The 24021-nt window shown below is 44.4% G+C and overlaps 1 protein-coding gene and 1 long non-coding RNA gene across 2 annotated transcripts in view; one reads left to right on the top strand and one right to left on the bottom strand.

Annotated features, from left to right (window-relative positions):
• Nucleotides 1–212: 212 nt before the first annotated feature.
• On the bottom strand, nucleotides 213–23297 carry LOC148049138 (uncharacterized). Its single transcript, XR_015695600.1, has 3 exons — nucleotides 23244–23297; nucleotides 1814–1916; nucleotides 213–1198 (listed from the first exon to the last, which is right to left on the bottom strand). It is a non-coding gene; the product is annotated as an uncharacterized LOC148049138 (long non-coding RNA).
• The window catches only part of COLEC10 (collectin subfamily member 10), a 30658-nt gene continuing 13620 nt past the window's right edge, over nucleotides 6984–24021 (top strand). The window contains exons 1-2 of the mRNA XM_087706748.1: nucleotides 6984–7239; nucleotides 19144–19215. Coding sequence (XP_087562874.1) covers nucleotides 7098–7239; nucleotides 19144–19215 — 214 coding nt within the window. The 5' untranslated portion in view covers nucleotides 6984–7097. The remainder of the gene's footprint in view (nucleotides 7240–19143; nucleotides 19216–24021) is intronic.

The raw sequence follows: 24021 nt of genomic DNA, 5'->3' as shown, positions 1-24021 counted from the left end.
AGCCGCCTGGCATGGCTCTCAGTCACCAAATAGTTCCCATTGGCTGTCTCGGTTGCCATGCCTATACATTGGCTGCAGAGGTGGGTTTCTGCCGGTTCAGCTCGGATCGGGCAAACCGGTAGTGGTGGTGATGGAAGGCTCTGCCCACCCGCCCAGATACTTCTGTGTGTGTACAGAAGCATCGGGCACGAGCGAACCGGTAGGGGAAAAAAATGGAAATCCACCACTGATTGGCTGACCTTGTTACCATGTCCTATTCCAGTTGATGAATATTCTGACAGTCTCTTGCACTCAAATTCACAGGGCTGGTAGAGAAACACTCTGTACATTTGTAGCCTCGCCCAATGGTTCTTAATCTATGGTCCCCAGACCCTTGGGGGGGGGACATGATGTCATCACAGGGGGGGGGGTCCGTGAAGGCTTGAAGAAATGTTATGACTTAAATCTTAAGTCTTGGGAGTCCGTGGCTACAGACAATGGCCACAAAATATATTTAAAGTGGCTCCATGGCGAAGAAAAGGTTGAGAACCATTGCTGTGGCTCAAAGTTATAATGATATAACCCTGTTAGGGGTTTAGGGGATATACATGGACATCCAATATGGGGGAAATATTTGTGTCTATTGAATATACAAGCTAGCTCACAATTCAGTGTCCCCATGTACAGTCTCCAACTCAGCAGAAACTACCTTCCGGCGAAAGATCCTGCCCTTAAAGCTTGCAATTACCCTATGAATCACTCAGCTATGTTGCTTCATAGTTACAGAAAGTCGGGGTTAGTTGAACGAGAGAACAAACTCTTTTGGGGCTAACTGTATGCGTCATTACCATTGGGTCATTCTCCCCTCTTCGACGTCTGCAACAAGCCATAGTTTGGTCAGAGTGAAATCCATCTGAAATCCTGCCTTTTGCTTACTTGCAAGTGATGCTGCAATTCCAGCACCACAAGGAGCAGAGTTTGTTGACATCACAATGTGTGTTTTTTCACTCACCTCTCCACCCCACCCCGTTGCTCTCCTGCAGACGTGTTCTCATTTAACCCCGTTCCTCTGTGCCAGCATGTCAATCATGTGTCTTATGTTAGCATAGTGCTGCGTCCTTCCTTCTCTTTCTTTGCTGCCTAGGATGAGGTGACCAGCCTTTAAGTGTGGCCGGCAAGCGTGATCAGAGACGATGCCATGCTGCAAATCTTTTCCAAGCTAATAAAATAGAAGCAAAAGAAATAAATGGGGTAAAATATTTGGACCAGCACCGTTAAGACAAACTGAACTACTGTAGCTTTGCTTCCACAAATTGTGGTTGCAACTGCAAGAGGGAAGTTGGAGTCTTAGTGGACAATCACTTAAATGTGAGCCAGCAGCGTGTGGTGGCAGCCAAAAAAGCCAATACAATCCTAGGCTACATTAACAGAGGGATAGAATCAAGATTATGCAAAGTGTTGATACCACTTTTAATGCCTTGGCAAGACCACACTTGCAGTATTGCATCCTGTTTTAAACAGCAACCAATCACATTTTACAGTGTGGTTTAAAGAAACAGGTACAGCATTGTTACATGATTTATATATTGCCAATCCAACCGTTAGAATTATATTCCTAACAATGCGATCACCTTTTGTGCCCTTCTGACAAGCAAAGTCAACGGGGGAGCCAGATTCACTTAACAACCATGTTAATTACTAACTTAACAACGGCAGGGATTCGCTTAACAACTGTGAGAAGGGAGGTCGCAAAATGAGGCAAAATTAACTGAACAAAGGTTTCACTTGGCACCAGAAGTTTTGGGCTCAATTGTGGTCGTAAGTCGGGGACCACCTGTAATGGGAGCTCATCCAGGCATCACTCGGGTCTCGAATCTGGCCTGTCAGCTTCTCCAGTGGACAAGTTTGGCTTCTTAACCCCTGAGACATTCGTGGCCCTGTCACAAGTATATAAAAAGTAATTAAACCATTAACACATCCTGGTCTTAAAAAGCAACCAAGATCATCCCATATCAAAAAACGTTCACACTCCCAAGTTGGGGAAGGCTGACTGGCTGGCTTCCCCAGTCATAAGGGAGGGAGGGTGTGTGTGTGTGTGTGTGTGTGTGTGTGTGTGTGTGTGTGTGTGTGTGTGTGTTCCAGCATAACTCTGAAACCCCTTGAGCAATTTCAACCAAACTTGGTACACAGATAACTTAATCTCTGGAAAAGAAATACTGTAGGGAGTACGACACCCCTAACACCCCTTGGGGTGTGTGTTCTGTTAAGGTACAGCTTGTTGTGCCATCCTTCTGTAATGGCTTCTACTGTACAGCACAGTGGAGTTGCCAGGGTAACGGCTTCACAGTACTCCACAGGGGGGGGCTCCCTCTGATAAGGGGGAAAATCCAACATTAGAAATTAAGTTTGGTCCAGACATTTTCCCCCTATAAATAAATACCCAGGCAACGCCGATAGGGTTATCGGCTAGTAGATATATAAATAATAGTAATCATCATCAGGGTCTCTCTTCATTATTTATTCCCAGCACAATCTCCACCATTCACTTCTCTGCCTCTATAAATTCATCCGGACACAATCTATCCAAAGTGCCATTGGCATTGGCTCCTAATCTTTCCCTGATTAAATGAACCATTTGAAAACAGCTATGACAGGAAACTCAATGTTCCATTTTCTTAAGACAACATGCACTCCAGAAGGAATTGCATGAATGTTTACTAAAAAATTAAGCAGGAAATACTTTCCCAGGGTAGCTCTTGCCTTCTGAGTTTTATCGGGTCAGGGAAGTTAAGATTTATTTTAAGCCAGAAGTTAACAGCTCTCCTCTCGTTTCCTGTCTTCTGGCAAAGAAAAGACACATTTTGGAAATTCAAAAGGGACGTATTTACACTAACATAAAGAATGCAAATTTATGTTCTTGCACTCTGATAACAACACATTGTCACCTACTGTTTGTTGATATGGTACTAAGTAGACCTTGAGTTGAGCTGGTTGTCCTACATTTTTTCATTATATGCTACACAAAAACGATGACATGCTTTGAGTTGTGTACCTACATGACAACTTTCTAGGACTCTCATGTCAGAATTAATGAGTAGAGTAGAGTAGAGTAGAGTGGAGTGGAGTGGAGTGGAGTGGAGTGGAGTGGAGTGGAATAGGAATAGGAATAGGAATAGGAATAGGAATAGGAATAGGAATAGGAATAGGAATAGGAATAGGAATAGGAATAGGAATAGGAATAGGAGCTGAAAGGGACCTTGGAGGTCTTCTAGTCCAGCCCCCTGCTGAAGCAGAAGATCTTATACCATATCAGATAAGTGACTGTCTAGATTCTTCTTAAAAGCATCCAGTAATGAAAGGGTGGCTCTGAGCTTCATCTCACACATATTGCAGATAATATGGTTTAAGTCACTGCCGAATTTTAAGAAAAGATTGAACTTGTCTTGAATAGTATAGGACAGTGATGGCGAACTTTTTGTGGCTCGCGTGCCATAAGCTGGGGGGGAGTGCAGGGGGATCGCGTGCAGGCATGCCACGCCCATAATGCTATGCGCACGTCCCATGTGCATGCGCACACGACCAGCGCTCCCCCTCTATTTTTGGTGGTTTTTTTCACCCTCCCCAGGCTCCAGAGGCTTTATCTGAGCCTGGGGAGGGCGAAAACAACCTCCCTCAACCCCCCGGGAGGCCCTCCGGAGGCTTCAGGAGCTTCCCTGAAGCCTCCAGAGTGCAAAAAACTTGCCCTATGGGCAAACCGGAAGTTTGGGAACCGACTTCTGGTTTACTTGTATAGGGTCATTTTTTTGCCCTCCGGAGCCTTCAGAGAAGCCTTCTGAAGGCTCCAGAACGCTCTGGAGGGCTAAAACCAGCCCTATGAGCAAACCAGAAGTACGTTCCTGAACTTCCGGTTTGGCCCTAAGCCTGGTTTTTAGTGCTCCGGAGGCTTCAGGGAAGCACCTGAAGCCTCCGGAGGGCAAAAAATGGCCTCAAAAAAAGGGCAAAGTCAGCTGGTCAGCGCACGCATGTGTTCTGGAACTGACAGGGCAACGCCTCACGTGCCCAGACAAATGGCTCTGCTTGTCGCCTGTGTGCCATAGGTTCACCATCTTGGATATAGGATCTCCTGCTTGAGCAGGGGGTTGGACTAGAAGACCTCTAAGGTTGCTTCCAATTCTGTTATTCTGTTAAGCCTTCGCTAACTTTCTCTCTGGATTTGAGGTGCATGAATTCCCACCAGCTGACACTAGAAGCACCCTCCTGTTTACAGCTTTCCCTTGCAATTTGAAAATAGTCCCAGCTATCTGAAGTCATCCAATATTCCCTATTAAAAAAACATTACCCTACAGTTGAGGCCCTTAGGGGCATACCTGGGAAGTGAGGGGGTGACATGCTACCAGACATATACTAAGAAAGGACAAATGAATCTTTTTTTTTTTAGTTTCGTCCATTTTTCAATTTTGTTCAAGTTTCTCATTTGTGCCAACGTCGGTGCATTTTGATGCAGATGCCAACGTGCATCACACAGTGTTGTATTTATTGTACTGTCGTTGCAATTTTTGCTTGTGACAAGCCTGCTGTTTTAGCAAACGTGATACAGTGCATGTTTCTACAGTCTTTCCCTCCTATATTTTTATGTGGCTAATTTCACTATTAAAAAAAGGGAGAATTTCAAATAATAAAGCTTTGAATTATGATGTGGGTTCAAAAAGGAAGAAATACATACGGTTGCAGAGAAAATGCAGGCTAAATTAATATTCCCCCTCCTGCCTGATTGATGATGTGCATCAAGTCGGTGACAACCCTTAGCAGCCACAGGTAGATTTTCTCCCGGAATCATCAATCATTTCATAATTTTTGTCCGTGTGTGTGTGTGTGTGTGTGTGTGTGTGGTTTTGAGTGAGTAGATGTACTTCTATACAATACAGGAGTGATTTACTATTGCTTTTTTATGCACAATAGCAATGGCACTTAGACTTATATATCACTTTACAGCCCTCTCTAAGCGGTTTACGGGGTCAGCATATTGCCCCCCAACAAATGGGGTCCTCATTTTACCCACTTCGGAAGGATGGAAGGCTGAGTTAACCTTGAGCCTGGTGAGATATGAACTGCCAAATTGCAGGCAGCCAGCAGTCAGCAGAAATAGCCTGCAGTACTACACTCTAACCACTGCGCCACTGTGGCTCATGCTAAATGATGCATTTGCTGTTGTCACTAAAAGGATCTTTTGCCTCCACTATGTAATAATATGACTATATCAATATAGGTGGGCAACCAAGATGCCCTTCAAACTTTGGGCAACTCTGGTGGGAGCATATACAATTTGTATAGGTGCCTAGCAGCTTGTGCTCATCCAGGACAGAAACCTCCCTTTCACCATGAAGCATCAGAGCAGGGTTTGGGGTAAGGGGAGAATCTCTACGATTCCAATAGCAATTAGACTTATATACCCCTTTACAGTGCTTTACAGCCCTCTCTAAGCAGTTTACAGAGTCAGCCTATTGGACCCAACAATACCCACCTCCGAAGGATGGAAGGCTGAGTCAACCTTGAGCCTGGTGAGATTTGAACTGCCAAATTGCAGGCAGCCGGCAGTCAGCAGAAGTAGCCTGCAGTACTGCACTCTAACCACTGCGCCACTGAAGCTCATACTGGTAGTTTTAGACTTACAACCACACAATTGGCTCCAGAATTTCCAGTGCTAAGCAAGATGATTGTTAAGTGAGCGGTGCCTGATTTTGTGCCATTTGTATCACTATCGTTAAGTGACTTGCTGCAGTTCTTAAGTGAATCATGCAGTCATTAAACGAATCTGGCTTCCCCCATTGACTTTGCTTGTTGGAAGCCACAAATGACATTCGTGGATCCCCAGGATGTTGTAATCCTCATAAATAACCTTTGCCAAGTGGAAAATTTTTGATCACATGACTTTAGGGATGCTGCAACAGTCATAAGTGCCAGGACAAATCTTAAATCACTTTTTTCCCAACACAGTCGTAACTTTGAACTGAATAGTGGTAAGTCAAGGACTGGATGTTTTCTTGCTATAATCTTCTTTCCAATGCAAACTGTCCATGGCCAATGTCTTAATAGTGAGTCACAAAACAGGTTTACTTGGAAGTAACTTTCATTATCTTAGTCATTAATTTTCAGCAACTTACAATCACAATTAACAAATGTGTTAAGTGAGTTTTGCCCTATTTACGTGCCACAGTTGTTAAGTGAATCACCGCAGTTGATAAGTTAGTAGCCTGATTGTTAAATGAATCTGGCTTCCCCATTGACTTGGCTTGTCACAAAAGGGGATCCCTTGACCTTGGGAACCAACAACGGTCGTAAATATGAGCCAGTTGCCAAGCATCTGAATTCTGATCATGTGATGATGGGGTATGCTACAAAAATTGTAACTGTGAAAAATGGTCATAAGAAGGGGTGGGATTCAGCCGGTTCAGACTGGTTCGCCAGAACTGGTAGCCACACCCACCTGTCCCAACTCTACGGCATCCCATTTAGGTCCTTTTTTTTAGCAAAAAACTCACGCACGGAACGCGTAGCACATGCGTGGAGGTGGGTGCATGCTCACATTTGCCGAACCGGTAGGGAAGGTAAGTAAATACCACCCCTGGTCATAAGTCACATTTTTCAGTGCAGTTGTAACTTTGAACAGTCACTAAATGAACTGTTGCAAGTTGAGGACCAATCTTTATTTAAAATTCATGCTTTTGGTAGTGTACTTGCTCAACAAACACAGAGAAGAAATTGGTCCTTTGGACAGCAGGCAGAGACAGAAGAGAGGGAGGCTTAGACATTCAAGAACAATCTTGCAGCTTGCTTGCTCTTAAATATTTCACAGCCAACTGATAAAGTTTAATAAACAACTGTCAGTGCTACATAAATCTGCTGGACAACCACTAGATCTCCACTCACGACTCCTGGCTTTTCAAACCCACATCAACGCACACCCTAATAGGCCTCTTTCAGTGCCTTCCTAAAGCTGCAATCAAAGGGAATTTTCAATTTATCTTGCTCTCCAGAGTAATATGGGAAAATCTTATTTTAGCCATTATTGAGAGTGAAACAACGAAGGGCATTTCCTGTGGAGCTCAGCGGTGGACGACATGGAGAAGCTATGGTGGAAACATGAAACTTTCTTCGTGCTGTTTCTTGTGTTTTTTGGCGTTCAAATATTTGGCTTAGAAGATGGCAGCCGACAGACAACAGAGATCTGTTCCACCCACACCATTTTACCTGGACCGAAAGGTGAGGCACTAGAAAGATTTTTGAGGTAAAAACACAAATGTCTTTTCTGTGATTCTTCTTTCTCCTCCTCCTCCTCCTCCTCCTCTCCCTCTGCAAGCTCTTATGCCATAAGAAATGGAAAATAAGGTTGCCAGCTTTCCAACTGCTTCCTGCGGTGATAATGTTTGCTGACTCGCTTATCATGTAAGCTTTCAACCTTATTTTTAGTGCAAAAGCATGAAAAGGGTTATTTGTGGAGCCGTCCAGCACATCTACAGACACAGAATGAACCAGCCTAAGCTGGTTAGAGGAAAATTGGAATTTTCGACTGAGGAATTAGGGCACGAATTAATGAATATTTCAAACGTCAGTCACATAACTTCCTGCTATTAATCGATGCAATTAAGGACCCAAATATTTTTTATAGAGCTGGCTGTTGTCATCACCCAATGGGCCTGTAACATTTCCTGAGGGTGTTTTTTTGGCAAAGAAAACAAGTGTGCAAATGTTTTAATTTCAATGAAGGACAGCCATTAGCCCCAGCATGTTTACTTAGAATTTCTGATTGATAAGTTCACATTTAACAATTCTGGAAAGATTTTGCTTTGAATTAAATGCTATGTGGGTGGATTTTGGAAGGTCCTGTTCTATGTAACTTTTATCTTGCAAAGATTATTTGTCTTGATTACTGTAGGAATAGCAATAGGCCTATGAATTTATATATCTGCTTGCCTGCCTGCCTGCCTGCCTGCCTGCCTGCCTGCCTGCCTGCCTGCCTGCCTGCCTGCCTGCCTGCCCGCCCGCCCGCCCGCCCACCCACCCACCCACCCACCCACCCACCCACCCACCTACCTACCTACCTACCTACCTATTCTATCCATCTATCCATCTATCTGCCCGCCCGCCCGCCTATCTATCTATCTATCTATCTATCTATCTATCTATCTATCTATCTATCTATCTATCTATCTATCTATCTATCTATCTATCTATCTATCTATCTATCATCCATCCATATCTATCTATCTATCTATCTATCTATCTATCTATCTATCTATCTATCTATCTATCTATCTATCTATCTATCTCCCACACATCTTAGCACAGGCACAGATCCATGCTGTTCACGTGTTTAAGATTGAGGCGTTCAGACTATTCGGAATGTTGCCCAACTTTGCATCCATGATATGTATAAAGTATGACCGCAACTTATGACAGTTTTTCTGGAAACCTGTATTTACTATTAGTTTACAACAGGGGTAGTCAACCTTTTTATACCTACCGCCCATTTCCACATCTCTCTTAGTAGTACATTTTTCTAACCGCCCACCGGTTCCACAGTAATGGTGATTTATAAAGTAGGGAAGTAACTTTACTTTATAAAATTTATAAAGCAGAGTTACAGCAAACCCCTAACCGCCCACCATGAAAGCTGGAATGCCCACTAGTGGGCGGTAGGGACCAGGTTGACTACCACTGGTTTACAACAACAAAAGTATCCCATAGCAAACAAGAGGTTTGCTTAACAACACAGCATTCACTTATGAACTTCAGCTTTACGACCTTCACATTTGCTTAACAAACTCCAGAAAAACAGTTGTAAAATTGCTTTATGGCTATCACAACTTATGACCATAATTGTCAGGCTGAGATTATAGTTGTAACTCGAGGACTACCTGCGGCATCTCTCTGATCAATGGACAATCTCAGTGGCAATATTAGGCACACTCTTATTGTTACAATCTGATTGTAATTGATGGAATTTGCACCCAAAGATTCCAAGCAGAGCAAGTTCTATAATTATAATTATAAACTGCTTGAAGTGAGGATTTGTCCCTAAGCTGTTCTGCAAAATATCAAGTTAGCTAAATAAACAGATTAAAAATCCAGCATTGACATTTAAACACAAGCACATAATTCATCGATTCTAGTAAAAGTTTATTTAACTAAAAACTTTATCTGTCAAGAGTTGAGGACTAAAATCCTGTGGCATGGGCAAGCTGATTATCTCCACAATCCATGCTGACTTATAGCAAAGTTTCTTATAGCAGAAAATGCAATAAAAATAAAAGTAAAATCTCTCTCTCTCTCTCTCTCAAGTAAAATTTGGGAGTCCTCTCCTAGTATACAGAATCGTATTCCTGTGGTTGATCTTGAATGATAAAACATTACGGTAGTAAGGGCTCAAATAGAGGGTTTGAGGCTGCCCCCTGGTGGCTATGAATAAGAACTTCTAAGACTTTAAATGATGGAAGTAAATTGAAAAAGCATATGTGAAAATGTGTTCTCCACTGTCAATTAAAAGTTCAGCTTTGTTCAGGTTGTCACACAAACCTGGAAAATATGTTGCTGCTTTTAGGAATGATCTAATTCAAGCACATGTGACATTAAAATCTAATTTGCAGAACTGCAGTATTCCATTCCAATATTAAATATGCAGTGATCCTTGTTTTCCTTCTGAAGATTTTTAAAAGCAAAAACAGTTCCTCATAATAGAACAGAAAGGACATATATAAGCTTTTTCCTGTCATGTTTCTTTTGCAAGGTGGATACTCAGAGGTCTGTCCAATAAATACACAGGAGCCTTCTCCAGCACCACAGCTCAAATGAGTTGATTTTGCCTTGCTTTTTCAAGGCCCAACTTTCACAGACAAGGTAGCTATTGGGGGAACACAGTAGAGAAGACTAACCTACATTTGATTGGCAGCCATCCAATCAGGTTCAGCTCCTGGTGAATACATCAGCAAATCCCAGTCACCTAGACTTGAGGCAAATCATAAATTGCATTTCTTTCCAGTACTTTCCTTTGATCTGAGTTAGGATAGTGTTAGATTGGGTAAAGGAGGCACACAAAGGCTTCAGTAACAACAGCTCTTTATTGCAAGTCAACTAAACATCCGGCTGAAAACGGATCGGACAGCATCCCCTTTTAAAGGGATCTGTCAGACCTCTTGACCAATGAGAATTGCCTTCTGTTCCCGCTGGAACAGAGGGCCTTGGTGGAAACCTCTATCTATAGGGGGGGATATCTAACAGATAGGATAGGATAGGATAGGATAGGATAGGATAGCATAGCATAGCATAGGATAGCATAGCATAGCATAGGAGAGAACAGAACAGAACAGAACAGAACAGGAGAGTTGGAAGAGATCCTGGAGTTCTTCTAGTCCAACCTTTGCTCAGGCAGCAAACCCTATACCAGGGGTGTCCAAACTTGGGAACTTTAAGACTTGTGGACTTCAACTCCCAGAATTCCCTAGCCATGCTGGCTGGGAAATTCTGGGAGTTGAAGTCCACAAGTCTTAAAGTTCCCAAGTTTGGACAGCCCTGCCCTATACCATTTCAAACAAATGGTTGTCCAATCTCTTCTTAAAAACTTCTAGTGTTGGAGAATTCACAACTTCTGGAAGCAAGTTGTTCCACTGATTAATTGTTCTAACTGTCAGGAAATTTCTCCTTAGTTCTAGGTTGCTTCTCTCCTTGATTAGTTTCCGCCCATTGCTTCTTGTCCTGCCCTCAGGTGCTTTAGAGAATAGGTTGGCCCCCTCTTCTTTGTGGCAGCCCCTGAGATATCGGAATACTGCTATCATGTCAACTCTATTCCTTCTTTTCCTTAAACTAGACTTACTCATAAAGTTGGTTCTTTATGTCTTGAATAGAAACTTAATTATTTCCCAATTGATTTGATGGGAAGCAACATGTTTTCCCATAAAACCAGGTGCCACACTCCTTTTCTCCCTAACTATAATATCCAAAGAGATTTTGTCTTTGCTACAATAACCCAACACACTGAGTTATGTGACTCCAACAAATATTCAGACTGTAATTTTCAATGCCCTTGCTCCACTGCCCCAAGGATATAGGGACGTCCAATTGGGAAGATCTATTGATGTAATTGCACGATTGGGCCTCCACATCAAAAATGATGGGAATATTTTGGTGTGTTGGGAGGGGGGGAAGGAGGAGGAATGGCAACGTGCAATGAAATTTAATAGGAACTTCAAAGGGATTGGAATGGAGTTTTAAGTGAAGTAAGCAAAGGCATTTTGGAAGGGATGAAATGGGAGTACACCATACCAGTGTGGTGTGTTTGGAGGGTTTCTCTTTCATTATTCTGACAAATGTCAATTATAAACTCCTTGACATCAGTCGGCACCTCGGAATCCTGTTTCTTGTGGTCACTGCTGCTTTCACTACCCATCTAATAATCATAGCTGCAGAAATTCTCTTCTGAAAAATGATACTGCCACATTCCAAATTCCTTGCTAGAAATGGAAGGGCTTCAACACCACATCCTCAAACCTGGCAGGACTGCTTTCCTGTTGTCTTCTCCATCTCCCCCTTCTTGACCAGGCTGTGTGATGGCCATGCTTTAAAGAAATTAAAAATCCTAAAAGGTTCCGAACCTTAATCCAACAGACAGAGGAACAAATTAGGTAACTTGTGTTCTTTATATTTCTATCAACTCACATGTGGCAAAATGAACTGCATTACATCTAGCATCGAAGAGCAACAAGAAGTTGTGTGTGGTTCTGTCCCAGACTATACTAATCAAGAACTTCTTTAATTGTTAAGATCTCCTTCTCGGTACACATTTGTTGGACGAAATATCCATCTGGTTTAGTTCCAAGCCGGGAGAAAGGCACTGGAGACAAAATGGAGGCTGGAGGCTGATTGGAAAGAGGGTCCATTTATTGATGAAGCAGAACTGCCAAGCATCTGTGAATTTGGGTAGCTGACCACATGGAGTTGAGAGTGAGGGGCTTTTATACCTTCTCTTGGCTTTGCACTTGAACTTCCTGTTCCTGGGCAAGAACATGTATTTTATTGGCTGTTGTAGGGGTCATAGCTGGCTCTGTAGGTTGTCTGAGCTAAGTTTGGTTGAAGCCTGGAGGGTGATGCAATGTCCCCAGGAGATTGTGCAATGTGGTGAGCTCTGCTGCCAGATGGTAGAGGGTTAATCCTATTATGTCCTGAGCAGAGGTGGTATTCAGCTGGTTCTGACCAGTTCTGGACAACCAGTAGCGGAAATTTTGAGTATTTCGGAGAACTGGTAAATATCACCTCTGACTGGCCCTGCCCCATCTATTTCCTGCCTCCCGAGTCCCAGCTGATCGGGAGGGAATGGGGATTTTGCAGGAACCTTCCCCTGCCATGCCCACCAAGCCACACCCACCAAGCCATGCCATGCCCACCAAGCCACACCCACCAAGCCATGCCATGCCCACCAAGCCACACCCACAGAACCAGTAGTAAAAAAAATTTGAATCCCACCTGAGGGATCATGTCTTAATCTCATCATTCTGGAGGTGGAGATTTTTTGTTTTATAGATAGGCTGGCCCAATCTTTCTCCATGGGTCCAAAATATCTGCTGGGGGCTATTAGGAAAGACTTGGGGGCTGCTTTCTGTCCCCAAGAGCACGTTTCTCTATTTCTCCTTTAGGAAAATACAATATTCTGCCATGTCTGTGGCCTAGGTCAGCACTCAGCAGCCTAGGCAATTGTCCAGGCCAATGGTTGATGTTAGGCCGGAGGCATGCTTTACAAAAACAAACAAAACCCAGTTTACTGCTCTGAGCAACATAACTGCCATTTAAACTTTCAATGGTGGCCCAGAGTAATGTCCTGTCAGGTCATTGTGGTTAGAATCCAGCTGTCCAGCACTCCACATGGTTGGGCTCTTGACAAATGAGAGTGAGAGAGACAGAGAGAGAGACAGAGACAGGGACAGGGACAGAGAGACAGACACACAGACAGAGACAGACAGACAGAAACAGAGAGACAGAGAGAGAGACAGAGAGAGAGAGGGAGAGAGAGAGTCAGAGAGAGAGAGATGGAGGGATGGATAGCAATAGCAATAGCAGTAGACTTATATACCGCTTCATAGGCCTTTCAGGCCTCTCTAAGCGGTTTACAGAGAGTCAGCATATTGCCCCCAACAATCTGGGTCCTCATTTTACCCACCTCGGAAGGATGGAAGGCTGAGTCAACCCTGAGCCGGTGAGATTTGAACCGCTGAGATTTGAACCGCTGACCTGCTGATCTAGCAGTAGCCTGCAGTGCTGCATGGAGAGAGACAGACAGAGAGACACAGAGAGAGACAGAGAGAGAGACAGAGAGAGAAAGAGGGAGGGAGAGAGACAGGGACAGAGAGACAGACAGAGACAGACAGAGAGAAACAGAGAGACAGAGAGAGAGACAGAGAGAGGGAGGGAGAGAGAGAGTCAGAGAGAGAGAGATGGAGGGATGGAGAGAGACAGACAGAGAGACACACAGAGAGAGAGACAGAGAGAGACAGAGAGAGAGAGACAGAGAGACAGAGAGAGAGACAGAGAGAGAGAGACAGAGAGAGACAGAGAGAGACAGACAGACGGGGAGAGAGGGGGGAGGGAGGGAGAGAGACACAGAGAGAGGGGGAGGGAGGAAGGGAGAGAGAGAGAAATCAGATGAGAGCAGGAAGTGAAGGACAAACAGGTTTACAAACAGTCACTTAGCAAGCATTCAAAGCAAGTATTCAAATATTATACAAAAATGGCAAAAAAATTAAAATGGATGAATTTGTATACTGTAGTAGAATGTTTCCTACTGATGGAAAACAGATGGAGAAATTCTAAGATGTGCAAATGCGAGTGAAAGGCAAGTGGGTAATATGTGGTCCATCCAGAGGCATGAGACAGACATACAGTATATACCCAAAACATGCACAATAAAATGGTTGTGAATAAGATCAGGCTTCTGCCCCATTTTCTTACAAGGAAGTGAGAAGTGGAATTAGGAATGGATTGCTTCTAAATTTGGTCAAGCAACCCAAAATATGGTTAAGAATGAATGAGGGCTGAAGTAATGTAGATGGAATATTCGCAAAAGGGCAGGGGTGGGTTTCTCGCCCCGTTCCAACCGGTTCGGTTGGAACGGGGCCGGCGGCATCCTCGTGTATGCGTGCGGTGCATGCGTGCATGCGCGCGGCACACGCATACATACTAGCATCTGTGCAATGCTCCAGCTGCTCCTGGAGGATCGCGCAGGCGCTGTATGCGTCCTGCGCATGCGTGCAAGCGCAGAACTCATCAAAACCGGGTAAGGAGCGCGGGCGGGCGGGTGGGCCCTTCGCCGTTCCCGGAAGTTACTTACTTCCGGGTTCGCCGACCAACCGGTTCGCAGGGACCGCCATGAACCGGTTGAAACCCACCCCTGCAAAAGGGACACTTAAATGGGTTGGTTGCACAAAGAGAATGAATGAAGACTGAATTGCAAATTATATTTGAAGGAGCGTGAATAGATGCAACAAAAAGAGGAAAAGTGGGAAAGTTGAGAGATGAGAAATGCCACAAAGAAGAGGGGGAGTCAAACTATTCTCCAAAGCACCAGAAGGCAGGACAAGAAGCAATGGATGGAAACAAATCAAGAAGCAGAAATTTCCTGACAGTGAGATTCCTGATTGATTAATTAATCAGTGGCACAACTTGCCTTTAGAAGTTGTGGGTGCGCCAACACTGAAGGTTTTTAAGAAGAGATTGGGTAACCATAGAGTTTGCTGCCTGAGCAGGGGGTTGGACTAGAAGACCTCCAAGGTCCCTTCCAATTCTGTTATTTAAAGGAAAATGGAAAATGAGGAATGCCAAGCCTGTCAAAAAAAAAAAAACCCATTTTTTTTAAAAAAAATTAAACATCACAACACAAAGCACCACAAGGGGGCAACAAATTGCAAATCTTGGTATCTTTCCTTATGATGTTTCTTATTTAGCAGCTGAATATTTAAGGAAATGGACTTTCATCCAGCTTCCTTCAAAGGGGCTTGTCCTATGTTGGATCCCAGAACAGGTGTGGTTTAGGCCTAGTTTGCCAAAAAAGCCATAACCATCAGATTTTACATCCTGATGAGCCCTAAAACTGGGTTTATATCAGGGGTGGGTTCTGGCAGTCACTACTGCCAGTTCCCTCATGGGTGTGCTGCACATGTGCGCTTGATGTGCACTGCACGCACATGCGCAGTGGAATAAAAATTGTTCTGTGTTGTGTTCTCGACTTGCAACCAGTCTTAAGTCCTCAACTTACGATCGGCTGCAAGTCCTCGACTTGTGACTGATAGCCGGCAACAGCTGAGCTGCGCCTGATTGGCTGGGGCGTGGCTGGCTGAGCACGGGCTGTTTCCTGCAATCTCATTGGTTGCCCTGCCTGACAGCTCTAGTATAAATAGCTGTCAGGCAGGGCAAGGTTCCATCTGTATATAGTTGATGTTGATTCTTGTCTGTTAACAATAAAGCTGTTCGAATTACCTCAGCCGCTCCACGCCTCCTCTGTCCATCGCAGCTTTTAACATTCTGCGCATGCACAGAAGCAAAAAACAAGATGGCGGCACTTATGACGCCACCCAGAGAACCAGTTTAGGGCCGTGGCAGGCCTGGGTCGCTGCCTGTTCCAGCAACCAAGGCCACCAAACCACTATCGGTCTGAACCAGTAGGAACCCACCACTGGTTTACGTACCAAAAAGGCTGGGAGGCAAATATCACCAAGCCAAAAGTAAACGAACAACATTCTGGCTTATTATTATGTGATGGGAATCCCCACCGCAGATACTGTTCTGTATGAAGGACTCTGTTGTGGCACAAAAATCCTTACAGGTCGGCTCTCCAATATATGCATCTCACATACCTATTGTTCATTCTTCCCAGAAGAATGAAATATTTTGAGGAATATTTTTAAAAGGCAGGGTAAAATATTTCCCCTAAAAGAGAAATAAAAAATCTTAAGGGAGACAGAAACTCAGAGCCCCTGCTCCCTCCCCTCAGCAGATATTTTGTGCCATCCTATCTACAAAACCTTCAGCTCAGGATGATGGGATTAAGACATGAGCCTCCAGGATATAATAGGATTGACCCGCTATCATTTAGCAGCAGAGCTCACTACATTGCATAATCTCCTAAGGACATTGCATCCTCCTCCAAACTTCAATCAAACTTAGCTCAGACAAACGCCTAGGATTTGTACTTTGCCTATAGAGCCAGCTATGGCTCCCATATAACCCCTACATGGCCCCACGGGAGTCTAACAACAGCCAATAGAAGACATGTTCTTGCACAGGAACAGGAAGCTCATATTTAAAGCCCAAGAGAAGATATAAAAGCCACCAACTCTCAACTCTATGTGGTCAGCTACCCAGAATCACAAACCCCTGTGGTTCTGCTTCATCATGAAACCATTTTTCCAATCATCCTACAGCCTCCAGTTTGTCTCCAGTGCCTTTCTCCCAGCTTGGAACTGAACCAGATAGATATTTCTTCCAATACTACCTACCTGTTCTGACCGAAGCTTCCCCAGCAGCATGAAGCCGAGTCCTCGTCACGATAAACCCCTTTTATTTAATTTACAGTGAATTCCTTGCCAGCAAAATCCCGGTCCACAGTCTTTCAAGATAGTTCACAATTACCAACCTTTATCAGGCTTCAGATGCTGCAATATTTGGCAAGAATGCAGGAATGAACTAATTGTCTCCTGCAAACACCTCGCCTTTTTGCTCCTCTTTTATTCCTTATGGGAGGGGCCATTCACCATCCACCTGTGGCCTTACTCCCAAGTTGACTCTTGTTCCTTAGCTGTTCCCTTTGTCTGGCAACTCTGTGCATGCGCACATTGGGAATAGGCTCTAGCTATTCGTCTGCCTCACTGATGTCTGACTTCAAAGGAAGCTGATAACTGTCAGATGGCCCTGGCCCCATCTCTGCCTCCGACACAAAGCCCTCATGAGACCCTTCCCCAGACTCCAGGACTGGCCCATGTTCCTCCCCAACCTCCTCACTTTCGGAATCTGCTGTGGGCCAAAACCCCTGCTGCCTATCTACTTGCCTACCTTCCTACCTTATTTTAAGGGCCATCATAAGAACCATCTTCCCTAGTTCATTATTATTCCAGAGAAGATCTCAACAACAGGAATTATAGCAAGATAGGCAAATTTCATGTTCAGTACGAGACTTTCCATCTACGGCCATCAACTTAGCTTTTTAAAGCCTGACGTTTCTTTCAAGTTATTGGAAGTCATTGACTTTATGAAAGAGAGGGAAGGCAAATCAACAAAAACAACCTCAGTTAAATAGCTAAACATCAAATCTGTAGAGGAAGAATGTACAGAATGATATTAATTCACATGTGCACATACGCCAAGCATTGCTTTACATCAGCAATCTATTACAGTATCAGTTACAGTCATTTTTGTTCCCATGGATACCAACCATGGACACACTCCCTGTTCCTCTTGATTTTAATGATAAATTCTTCAAAGGTGTGTGTGTGTGTTTGCTTTCGAAGACAGCTGGCATATCGCTAATGCAGCATTTCCAAGGTTGAACGAATTTCAGATATGTGGAGCTCAACTCCCAGAATTCTTAGCAAAGGCCATGCCAGCTGGAGAATTCTGGGAGTTGGAGTCTACAAATCTGGAAGTTACCAGCCTTGGAAAACTGCCACTTTAGTATAATGGATGTTTGTATTTAGAGAACTGTGTCTGGGCTACAGATAGATTGAGTTTGGCATTGAGCAGGGACATAGAACATTTTCTCTTCTGGCAAATTGATGTTTTGACCACTTCTCCCCGCTATTCTGAGAGGACACACTCAACATTACACATAAATTTAGTATCCTAAATATGAGAGTGGTGATGAATATATGGGTTCTTAACTAGGTATTTTCTTTTTTTTTAAAATATATTTTTATTCTTTTTAAACAAAACAACACATACAAAACAAAGCAAGAGAGGAAAAAAAGAACAACTTTCTTCCATTTCATCAAGCATGTTGTTTGGTTACAAGTTTTTGTGCATCAATTCTTAAATTTAGGATTAACATCATTGGTTTACATTAAACATAGCTAAATGTTTCGCTGTCATTGAGCATTATACATGCAGATTACCATTAATATTATTTCATTTGTAACAATCCTTATTTCCTTAAATTCATAATTATCTATCAAATAACAATAAGTCTTTGAACTATTATAGTATCACCTATCTCTAAAGAGAAAAAGCGAAGATTGGGACAAAGAATTCCCATTGTTTTATAATAAAGCATTCATAGTTTCAATTGACCATAATGTCTCCAATCGTCCAGACTTCCAAGAATGGTTTCCCATTATTAATTATTTGTCCATATAGTAATTAAGTATTTCAATTCATGTAGATATCAGTTATTCCTTACATCATCATTAATCTGTTTAATATACAAAGATCTTTCTAATGTGAAATGGTCACTACATATAATTATACCAAAGTATTCCAATCATCCCACTCTTATACATTAAAAAAACATTATTGTCCTTTATATATCATATAAGTAGTACTCTATATCATAACAAAAAATAAATAAAAAAGACAAAAAATAGGAAGTTATTACAACATAAGTAAACAGTTTCATTCCCAGGTTTTTTTTTTCTGAAATGGTATAGGGCAATGATGGTTAACCTCTTCTGGACTGAGTATCCAAAGCGCACGCACAAATGCATGCATGCGTGCCCAACCCCCCAAAAATTCAATGTGAGTATGGGCTGGTCCATGCACCCCGTCACCCACACTTGCTCACACAGCCTTCCGCATGCACCGCGCCCCCTGCGCATGTGCAGCAGAGACCCACAGACCAGCTGGCTGGTGTGAGGTGCACGCGCATGCGCAGCAAAGCTAAACTGGGGCAACGGCTCGCATGCCCACATCACCATCATGGGTATAGGGTTTCCTCCTTCAGCAGTGGGTTGGACTAGAACACCTCCAAGGTCCCTTCCGACTCTGTTATTCTGTAATTTAGGTATTATGATGGACCCGGCATATCAAAAAATAGGAGTTGAACCGACAGACATCGCATCTTCAAAAATAAAATCAGATCAGCATTTCCTAAACTTTGTTGTTATATCTCCCCTTCTTTTTTGTTGCTTCTGATTGAAGGAGATGACGGTGACAAAGGAGACCAAGGAGAAATGGGAAAAACTGGGAAACTTGGCCCCACAGGATCCAAAGGTAAAACAATTTACAATACTTTCTTAACAGTTAAAAGCATAGGGACAGCCCCTTACTACTTCAGAGTTACATACCGGTTGCAGGCTTAACCTGGTTCTAAATCGGCCCAAAATGGGCTGGATTGGGACAGGGCAGTAAGCCAGAAATAGGTTGCTCCCAGTTCCAACCGGTTCAAGTGAATCGGTAGTGACGGCTGGGTGGCTGGCCACCCCCCCAAACCAGCCTGCTCTGACGCTTGCCCTGCCTCGCCATTGCCACGTGCATCTACAGAACTGCCTCCTGCCTACACACAGGTAAGCATTAGCGCTAACCTAGTTCCCCCCTCCCCATCAGCCAGCATCTCCTGAAGCCGCCGGGGATGGGGGTTGGGGCAGGGATGGGGTCCCGCATGTTGGAGAGGGTGGCGTGGTAGGGCAGAGCCAGGAAAAGCCATATGTTTCCTAGAAGGAATCGAAGCATTCAACTTTGCAGCCCGGAAGCCACGCCTGTGTTTATAAATTCGGCAGGCGAGTGGCGGGGAAAGAGAACAACAGAAGGAAGGGGTGAGAGATAGGAAAAAATGCAGGCACAGGCACTGGACTGTGCAAGCAGGGCGGGAGGGAGGGAGGTAAGTTCACCTGATCCTGGCTCAGGACAATGGGGGGAGAAGGACCCATCTGCACCCCTCAAAAACACACCCAGGTGCTGCAGGAGCCGTGAGAAATCGCAGAGCTCAGATTGCACATGTGTGCTTGTGCCCTGCAGTCACCCATGGTTCCCCCACCCCACCCTGTGTTCCTCCTTTTGCATTTCATTTTCATGCCTTCGGGTAGAGGGAAGCAGGCTCTGCACAGCATCCTGGTTCTCCATTCCACAGCCCGCCTGGGCCCTGTTTGGATGGGCGCCTCTGGTTGCCACCGCTCAATTTACCCATTGCAGGAATTTTATGAAGCCGAGCCATTCCTTTGCTCCACCCAAAGGCAACAAGAACGGAACGCAAAAGGAGGAACCCAAGGTGGGGTGGGGGCACCACCCACGACTACAGGGCACAAGTGTGTGCATGCAATCTGGACTCTGTGATTTCCCACGCTCCACCCCACCCCGCACACCTGCAAAGTTGAATGCTTCGATTCCTTCTAGAAAACTTATGGCTTTTTCACACCCTAAATTCTCTGCTGGTCTATTTTTGGGACTTTTCCCCCCTCTCTTCACCTTCCCCCTTCCTTTCGTCGGAGTCCCGTTTCGGTGGGCGTGGATTGGTGGAGGAGATCATGTGACTGAGTGTGCATAAATGACATCAAGTTGGCCATGCCCACTCAGCCACATGCTCCCCCACCTAGCCATGCCCACAGGACTGGTAGTAAAAAAAATTAGAACCCACCACTGCAGTAAGCCCTGGAAAAAAAATCAGGTTTATCCAAGTTTAGTAGGTAATAACAATGCAGCCATTAGGCCTTAAGCATACTGCTTTTATCCTCTGACAAGCTTATCTTGCTTCTTAATCACAGGAGAAAGGGAACTTTTTAAAAGGAAGATTCTAAAGAAAATGTATTTTTTTTAAAAAAAAAAGTGTAACCTTCAGTGGATGTTGGTGGCTGCGTGGTCTAATCTCTGGAGGCTTAGCAATGTTTCAGAAATTGTTTGATTGATTGACTGACACAGCCATCTACCTCCCAAATATGACTCTGGTGGTTTGTAATAAAATAGATAAAAACAAATAAAACACGTAATATAAAATAAAACCCCATAGCAGCTGAGCATCGTAAAATAACCATCAACAAAGCCAAGAGACAGAGTCTTATTACAATTTCCTGAGTTCAGACCTGGGCAGAAAACCAGGTTTTTCAGGGGCTTCTGAAAGGCCAGCAAGATCTGGGCTAACCTAATCTCAGGTTCCACAAGATGGTCCTCATGGGTCCCACCCAGAGGTGGGTTCCTACCAGTTCAAACCAGTTCAGCTGAGTAGGTAGTTACTTGGCCTGCCACGCCCCTGAACCTATTCTATCAGCAGCGCCATAAGCGCCTCCATCTTGTTTTTTGCTTCTGCGCATGTGCAGAAGCATTTTAGTATTATGCATGAGTGCATAGCGCACATCAAGAGTGCGCATGCAGCTCATCTCTGAGCAAACCTGTAGTAGCAGCAGCTGGAACACACCCCTGGTCCCACTAGAATGACCCTCTTTAGCTGATGGCATCCACAGCATGGTCCTCTTGTCAGACCAAGTGGAACAGAATGTAGCAGGAGTAGCAGGCACTAGGGTGGAGTCAAAAGTGAGATCAGCCTAGAATCCCTACGTAGCCACAAGCAGACTAAGTCCAACCTCCCTTGAATTCTGTTGATCCTTATCAAACTCAACACAGGTGCCCACTGTTAGTTGGGAAGATTCTACGCATAAGCATAGATTCTAAACAGCAATAAATCAGTTTAATTGGACCAGTGGTGGGTTCCGGATCCTGTTGGAATGGGCCCGGCTTGGTCCGCAAGCCTCAGGGACACTTCAGCTGCTTGGCGGAGCATCACGCAGGCATTGTATGCACCATGCCCATGTGTGGAAGCATCAAGGCTTTAAAGGACAGGTAAAGAGCTCGGGCAGGCGGGCGGGCCCTCTGGAGCACCGTACCGGAACGGTACCCAGTGCTCCAGGCAGGCTCCGGTAAGCCCGTACTGGGGCGTACCACCTGCAACCCACCACTGAATTGGACCTTCATTTATGGATCTGGTCTTTTGCACCTGAGTAGAATAGAAGCAATTGGGGAGAGATGATCCTGCTACTAAGAGCCCTGGTAGCGCAGTGGTTAGAGTCCATTACTGCAGGCTACTTCTGCTGACTGCTGATTAACTGCAATTTGGCAGTTCGAATCTCATCAGGCTGAAGATTGACTCAGCCTTCCATCCTCAAAAAAAGAGGACCCAGATTGTTGGGGGCAATAGGCTGACTCTGTAAAACCCCTTAGAGAGGGCCATAAAGCACTGTGAAGTGGTATGTAAGTCTAAGTTCTATTGCTATTGCTGATTATGTTCGTCCATTGTGTTCGAAGAGGACCTTGACACCTAACAGGTTGTGGGGCTGTCCACAATGTGTCCTCAGGTGGCTAGTAAGGCTTATACGAGCACGAAATCAGTCCTGCCTGCTACTTTTGTAAGTAGCTGTATCTTTTCCCAGAATGCAGAGGAAGAGCCGAGGTGGCACAGTGGTTAGGGTGCAGTACTGCAGGCCACTTCAGCTGACTGTTATCTGCAGTTCAGCGGTTCTAATCTCACCGGCTCAAGGTTGAGTCAGTCTTCCATCCTTCCGAGGTGGGTGAAATGAGGACCCAGACTGTGGGGGCAATATGCTGACTCTGTAAACCGCTTAGAGAGGGCTGAAAGCCCTATGAAGCGGTATATAAGTCTAACTGCTATTGCTATTGCTATCAAATCCAAAGTATTGTACTGCCCTATTTGTTACCTTCCGAATCATCAACAGTTTACTCAAAATACTGGTTGCTGGGAAACAAAATGGAAGGGGACTCTTAATTTGAATTCTAACTTGTGAGCTTCCCAGATCAGTAGTGGTATTCTGCCAGTTCTTATCAGTTCGGGTGAACCAGTAGCGGCGGCAGCTGGAGGCTCCACTCACCTGCCCCGATGTAATCCGCGACCTTCTGTGCATGCAGAAGCTAGCGCGCTCACATTTGCGAACTGGTAGCGAAGATAAGTGAATCCCACCACTGTCCCAGGTGTATCTAATTGTCACTGTGTGACCGAGAATGATGGCCTATATAGGGTTTAATCCAGGTGAGTTTTTTTATAGGCTCTTAATTACTCTGTTGACATGCATATCTTACCCATCAGTGTATGAGAAAAACACTGAGGGAGTTGCACAGACATCTAAGGGCTTTTTTTTTTTCCTTAGTCATCATTTAAGAATATTTTTCAGACCAAAACATAACTCCTACAAGCATCACAGCAGGGAGTTTTGAGTGATGCAGATAAGCTTGGAAATGTCATGTTGTTGTTTTTTTTTCCTACAAGACTGCAAAGAAAGGGAGAGGCAGCCATCTGTTACCTGACAGCTCAGCATGATACATTCATGTAGGCAAATCAAAGTCAAACTCTCTTCAAAAGGGGCTCCACTCTGTTGGAATGGACAAGAAAAGCATATGTAACACCTTTTAAGTGGAGTAGCAAAGAGTATGTGACAATTTTTTTAAAAAAAAAATTGGGTTCTTACAAAAGGTGCTATCTAGAGGTGGGATTCCGGAGGCGTTCCTTCCTCCCGCGGGCTCTGGAGGCCCAAAACCAGCCCATTTCCGGACTTCCAGAACTTCCAGGAGGTTCGTTTTTTGCCCTCCCAGAGTCTCCATGCAGGCCTGCACTTAAAATAGCATCCAAAACAGGCTTTGTGGAGACTCCTGGGAGGGGTGAAGCAGGTGGGCAGGCCCAGTCACATTGCAACTACCGGTTTGGCGAACCAGATGTAAAATTAGCATCCAGTTCACCTGAACCGGTCCGAACCAGCTGAATCTCACCCCTGGTACTATCCTAATCCTCTAGATGTATCATAAAACATATGATGAACAGTTAGGGAGCTAGGTATGTCTAGCCTATCAAAGAGAAGGATTAGGGGAGACATGATAACTGTCTTCCAGTACTAGAGAGGCTATCACAGAGACGAGGGGACCGACTTATTCTCCGAAGCACCAGAGGGCAGGACAAGAAGTAATGGGTTGAAGCTTGTTAGAGAAAAATCCACCCTAGAACTAAGGAGGATTTTTCGGACAGTGAGAACAATTGGAATAACTTGCCGCCTGGAGTTGTGAGTGCTCCATTGCTGAAGGTGTTCA

The sequence above is a fragment of the Thamnophis sirtalis genome, unplaced genomic scaffold (assembly GCF_051295495.1).
Source record: "Thamnophis sirtalis isolate CommonGarterSnake01/CBP01778 unplaced genomic scaffold, rThaSir2_p1.2 scaffold_2, whole genome shotgun sequence".
Lineage (NCBI taxonomy): Eukaryota > Metazoa > Chordata > Lepidosauria > Squamata > Natricidae > Thamnophis > Thamnophis sirtalis.
Note: the sequence above shows the minus strand (reverse complement) of the source record. Positions and strands in the feature narration are given on the sequence as shown.